Raw genomic sequence first — 6,308 nt, forward strand, 5'->3', positions numbered from 1 at the left:
TAACTTATATATACCTTTTATAACTTACACATACCTTCTGTAACTTATACATATCCTTTCAGTTTGTCTACTTCACTTTCTTTTTCCTTTTTCTCTATACCTTCTATTACACAAAAACTATAAATTCCTTCCAGTTATGATTAAAGGTTAGTTCTACACAAGTTCCTTTATTCCTAGTTTCAGAGTAGTTGGAGTAGTGAGAAGTATGTCTTAAAGTCTCTCTTTCCTCTAGTTGGCGTATCATCCTTGCTTTGCTCATGTCTATGTAACTGCCTACTATACCCCCCTCAAGGATCTTGGCTCTGAATTCTTTTAGGGATAGGGGATGCTGAGTTTCTTCTGTAACTGCTTCGTGCTGAGGCCGGTCAAAGGATTCTCTTAGAGCCAATAAATCCTTGCTCTCTGTCAGAGGGCGATGAGGCCTGGGAACCGAAGGAGGTGACAATGGTGCCTAGAGGTGATATTCCCTAGGTGTAAGTAGGGCTTGTAATCTGGTGGAGACAAACTGTGTTATAAAATTTAGTATTATTGGGCAAAAGAACAGTTTCTAATAATTTCCTGTTGAAATGATTTTTTTTCTCCCTAAAATCACCCTCATTTTTATTAAAGACTAATTTACTTACTTCATTAAGTCTAGTTATAATTTGGCCTGATTGCATGAACACAACAAGAATAACAGTTGATTACATAGACTATTTAAAAAAAAATGCTTTGCTGGAATTTCATGAGAAAGTTTACTTCTAGGGCCAAGAAGCCAAGCCACACAGTTGCCATCAGGCTTCCCCTTCAATACCTACAGAATTGGGGTGCATTCCTCAAGTTGAGGTCCCTACAGGCGACTTGAGGTTTCTTTCATGCCATCTCTCAGGAAGCAACCTTCGTTCCTTACCTGGGAAGATTTCCATGAACCACGTGACCAAGCATGGTACCAGGCTATTTATCCAAGGGGCTTATCAGCTTCAAAGTCAATTTTCATTCCTTAGAGCTTTCTGGTGACATCTAGAGTCCTGGCATTTCTCTCAGACATGACATTCCAGTAAAGCTTTGGTTAATAAAACTACAATTGGAAACTGACCTATGTCCTGTTACAAAGAAATCAGATTCTTATTGGATTCATGCAAACAAGCACATTGCCATGAGAACAATAATTAATAAAACCATAATTATTTTTAGTTCATTTAGTCCTATAATTAATTTTTTCTCCTTATTTTTCTTGCCACTATTTCTATAAATCTAGATACTATATAGAGTTCTAATAATTTTTATCTAATTCGAGGGAATGATCTGAGAGTTTATTCTCAGAGATATGTAGCTTAAAATAAATTGGAGTCCTTACTATGGATCCCTGAGAAGATGTAACATTTTTTTTAAATGTATCATAACAAAATAGTGACTGTCTCCAAATGAGAAGAAATTTAAAATGACATGGTTATTGATTTGATTATAATGCAAATGACATGGAATCTTGTCCTTTCTGTACAACACAATATTCCACAATATTATAACATAACAATTAGTTATAAATGAAAGCATAGAATCTACTTAATATGCTTATATAAATAGAATATTATTATTATTTCCTTATTTGACAGAGCTTCCTATATACCTTAAGTATAAAATTTTCCTTCATAAGGAGAGAAAGCAAATCTTAAAACTTAAAACTCTGGGAAGATAGTCAAATATACAGTATTATATTATTACTAGAGGCCCGATGCATGAAATTCATGCATGGGTAGGGTGCTTAGGCCTGGCTGACAATCAGGGCTGATTGGGGCCTCCCGGCTGCCAGCCAGGGCCTTCCTTCATTCCGTGCCACCCCCTGCTGGTCAGCGCACGTCATAGTAAGCAATCGAACTCCCTGTCTCCCATTCGAACTCCTAGGGGACACTTTGCATATTAGGCTTTTATATAGAGAGATATGTTATTATTATTAAACAGTATTAAGTAATCTATTCATTTAAAGTAATCTACTTCCTGATTAACATAACATAATTTTTTAAATAATATATTTATAACCTTTGCTTCCTAGGCAAATACAGGAAAAACCTTTTTTTATTACTTTCAGAAATAGGCTTATTTTTCTAATGGAAAATATACTCACATTCTTAAGAAGCATAACAGAGATAGTGAATTCCTTAGCTGAGAAACAATTTCCTTGACCTCGGAAATCCCAAGTGGGCTCCAATGACTTACTGTGCAGTTACTTTCATTTTTTTTACTTTTTGTTTTCGAGGGTTCCACCGCATCTCGTTGCATTCCTGACTCCTCACGTGGGGCACTACTTTGCCGGGGCTGACCAGCAGACCCTGAGTGACAGATGAATAGATTACTCTGATACATGTTTCTGTGAAAAAGAAGGCTAAGGGGATGTTTGGCTTTAGGAGCAAACAGCCCTGTTCGCCTGCCTCCTTAGGCTTTTATTGTAACAACAGCTTGAACTAATATTAACCTCTAGATACAATCAGCAAGGTAAGCATTCTTGAGAAAATACCTGCATTTGTAGTGTCTTTCAAACAAGGACGTTTTGAAGTCTAAACATAAAGATTCTAGTAAAACACCCAGAGGCTCAGACTTGTTTGGAAAAGTCAAGGCAGGGTCTGCCGCCTGCAGCAAGGTCCCACAGAGGCCTTTGATCTTTCAGAGAATCCTCCTTACAGACTTTCCAACCAAGTCCCATACTTCCTCACATCCATTGATGAGCACAGCAAAGGAATTGTTCATTTCTGTTATGGTGTTTTTAGAATTTCCTTTTGATTCTTTCTTATAGTTTCTATTTCTCTGCTTATATTATCCATGTCCTCTTTTATGTTGCCCACATTATCATTTGTAGACCTTAGCATATTATAGAAATTTCCATTCTGATAATGCCAACTCTGCTATATCTAAGTCTTGTGAGGTTTGCTGTGTTCCTTCAAATTGTGGCTTTTGTTTGTTTGTTTATTTTTTAGTATCTCTTGAAAAGTATCTGTTTTTTTGTATTTTGCAATTTTTTGTTTCAAGACAGACATGATGTAATCGGTAAAGGGAATTGTGATAAACAGAAATACAGTAAACAGACCTTTAGTGTGATGTTTGTTTATCTGGTTAGGGTTTAGTCTGTATTGTTTGCTGTATTTATAAGTCAGAGGCCAAACTTATCTCTGGTATCCTTGTTTTTATTTCCCCTGTTGTCTTTGGGTTTCCCTAGAGTCTTCTTAAATATTATCTGAGAAGCATAGTTATTTTAGTCATATTTTCATGTTATTATCCAGAAGGCCTGTTGATGTGGTGGCAAGGTGTCAGAAAAGGGGTAGCATTCTACAGTCCTATAATTACATCTTAGTCTTTAGTGAACCTGTGCTCCTGACTTGTGACCTTCACAAGTGCTCCTCTTTTTTATTTTGGTTTTACCACTTAGAAAAAATAGGAAGACAAGCCTGTCTGTAGTTGGGAATTTCCTTTTTCCTAGGTCCTGGTAAAACCCCAGTACATGAGAATCTGGTAAAATAGTTTCTCTTGAGGGTGGGTCTTGTGAAGAAGAATGAAATGCTCTTTGCATAAAATTTAAAAGGCCACTTTTTCTCTCCTCTCAAAAGCACAGAAATATGAGGGATTTTTCTCACATCTTTAGTGTGAGAACCTGATAGGGCTCCTGGAGATAAAACTCACAAAAGTGTGGAGTCCCCACTTAGGACTGGGTCCCTATAGAATTTTTCACTCTCAAACTTGTCCACACCAAACCTCTAGCAATTTTTTAGTTGCAGATTGGGTTTGTCTGACCCTGTACATATTCCCAAGGGTTTTTTTTACTCCTGGACTTTGACTCTAGTAACTTTTCATTCTCTGTATCTGCCTGTCTATCTCTTTAGTTCTGGGGACAGTAGTTTGCCTTATATACGACCTCAGTCCTTTGATTGATCTAAGAGGAGTTTATTTTCTGTTGGTTACATGTTTTCTTATCATGTGAATGGAAGAGATGATTTCCAAGCTCCTTACATGCCTGACTGAAATAAATGCAAGGGAATTTTTTGAGATATAAAATACATTTTTGTTATAAATTTTCATCTCTTGAAAACTGGTTAGTGTAACTGTTAGTCTTTTAATTAAGGCACTCTATTTTCCTTTTAAAGGGGTAAAACGTAAGATCTTTGGAAAGTTAACTTTTTTCTCATTCTCTTTTCTCAATTAGATCCTAAATGCCCAGGAGATGTTGATTTTCATAATAGTGACTGGGACATTAAGACAATCACCAGCTCCTTGAAATTCTACCTCAGGTATGCCTGATATGATTTGGGACTTTTCTTTTTATAGTTGACTAGAGGCCTAGTGCAGGGATTCATTCACGGGTGGGGTCCTTCGGCCTGGCCTGCAGGGATTGGGCTGAAATTGGGCCTCCAACATCCCTTGAGGGGTCCTGGATTGCAATAGGGTGGTTCTCGGGTGACACACCCCAGAATTGGGCTCCCTCCTCTCTGGTTCCGGGTGCATCACCCAAGAACCACAGCTACCAAGTCACTGCAGCTCGGGAGCTCCAGCATTGAGTGTCTGCCCCCTGGTGGTCAGTGCACATCATAGCTACTGGCTGGTTGGCTGGTCGCTGGTTGCTTAGGCTTTTATATATATAGATGAAAGTTGTCTGGATGGAAATTGGAGTTAATGTGGTCCACATTTCAGGATATTGGATCAGATTGCTAAAGAAAAAGCAAATGAAAAGGATTTCTATTAAAGGAGATTGTACCTTAGAAAAAAAAAATTTTAAATCTTGGAATTTAAGCAAGGGAAGCATAAAAATAATAGAATTGCTATTGAAAACTGGTTTTTTAGGAGAAAACGATTTTATTTTAATTATTTTTTATTGAATTTATTGCTGTGACAATGGTGAATAAAATTATTTGGATTTCAGGTGTATACTTCTATAATACATCCTCTGTATATTGTATTGTGTGTTTATCACCCAAAGTCAAGTCTCCTTCTGTCACCATTTTTCCCCCTTTACCCTTTTCTAACTGTCTCCACCCCACTTTCCCTCTGTGTTGTCTGTGTTTATGAGGTATGTGCTTTTTTATTAAGGGGGAAATTTTTATTTTAAAAATCATGCCCTTAAAATTTAAGTTTTGCCATTTTGCACCGATAGTGATCTCACTATGTGCTCACTAATAAAATCAGGATTTGTGACCATTTAAGGTTCTTAACATGTTTTTGTAAATAATAACCATTTTGAAACATTTAATTACATTTGCGCAAATATAATCTGTGTGCTTGTGTATGGGTTTCATATCTAATGCTTTAATCAATATAATGGGGAAAAATAAAATACAACCATAAAAATGTTGGAATTAAATGAAGTGGCAGCAGTAGGGAAAAAAGTTTATTCCCCAGCAAATTTTTTAGATTCATAACGATAATTAATATATTATTCAATTTACTGGCATAAATATATATTATGAAAAATATTTGTCACATATCTATATTTTTAAACATATTCATTTCTTACCATTTTTATGTTTCATAGTATGTATCATACTTTATGTGCTAAAATGTCTTCTTTCCAGTTATTATACTTTTTAGTCATTAAGATAGATACTTAAGCTCTGGAAAATATCATTAATCCAAAATAGATTGGGTCTCAGATATTGCTGTTAAATGACCTTCAGCTGTGGCATTATCTTATAACTTTATATGAACATGAATATTCTTTCTAGGAGTATTTCTTTTGTATCTGCCAAATAAAAGAGATGCTGTTGTGGAGGGTTTATTCTTTGCTAGCCAGTTTTCTAGTTTATACTGACAATATCATTGTTTTTTCTCACAATAACTCTATATAAGGTAGGTGGCACTAATACTCATTTTAAAGATGGGGTAATTGAAGTATACCCCTTTCCATATTAATAATATCAATGGTCACAACTCATTATTTGAACCTAAATATCTCTGACTTGTAAGGCCACTGGTATTGGAGCATCTTCTTCCTTTATTCCTTACTGCCAAGGACTGTGGCTTTCTTGGAGTTGCTTTGGTAATTTCTTTTTTTTTTTAAATTAAATCTTTGTTGTTCGGATTATTACAGTTGTTCCTCTTTTTTCCCCACATAGCTCCCCTCCACCCAGTTCCCACCCCACCCTCTGCCCTTACCCCCGCCACCCATTGTTCTCATCCATAGGTGTACAATTTTTGTCCAGTCTCTTCCCACACACCACACACCCCATTCCCCCCTGAGAATAGTCAGTCCACTCCCTTTCTATGCCTCTGATTCTATTATATTCACCGGTTTATTCTGTTCATCAGATTATTTATTCACTTGATTTTTAGATTCACTTGTTGATAGATGT

The 6,308-nt window shown here is 36.3% G+C and overlaps 1 protein-coding gene across 2 annotated transcripts in view; it reads left to right on the forward strand.

Annotated features, from left to right (window-relative positions):
• The window catches only part of OPHN1 (oligophrenin 1), a 479,266-nt gene that overhangs the window by 333,989 nt on the left and 138,969 nt on the right, over window positions 1–6,308 (forward strand). For both annotated transcript variants that reach the window (XM_005880381.2, XM_005880380.2), the window contains exon 16: window positions 4,169–4,253. In XM_005880381.2, coding sequence (XP_005880443.1) covers window positions 4,169–4,253 — 85 coding nt within the window. The remainder of the gene's footprint in view (window positions 1–4,168; window positions 4,254–6,308) is intronic.

Source organism: Myotis brandtii, unplaced genomic scaffold (assembly GCF_000412655.1).
Source record: "Myotis brandtii unplaced genomic scaffold, ASM41265v1 scaffold635, whole genome shotgun sequence".
NCBI classification, from domain to species: domain Eukaryota; kingdom Metazoa; phylum Chordata; class Mammalia; order Chiroptera; family Vespertilionidae; genus Myotis; species Myotis brandtii.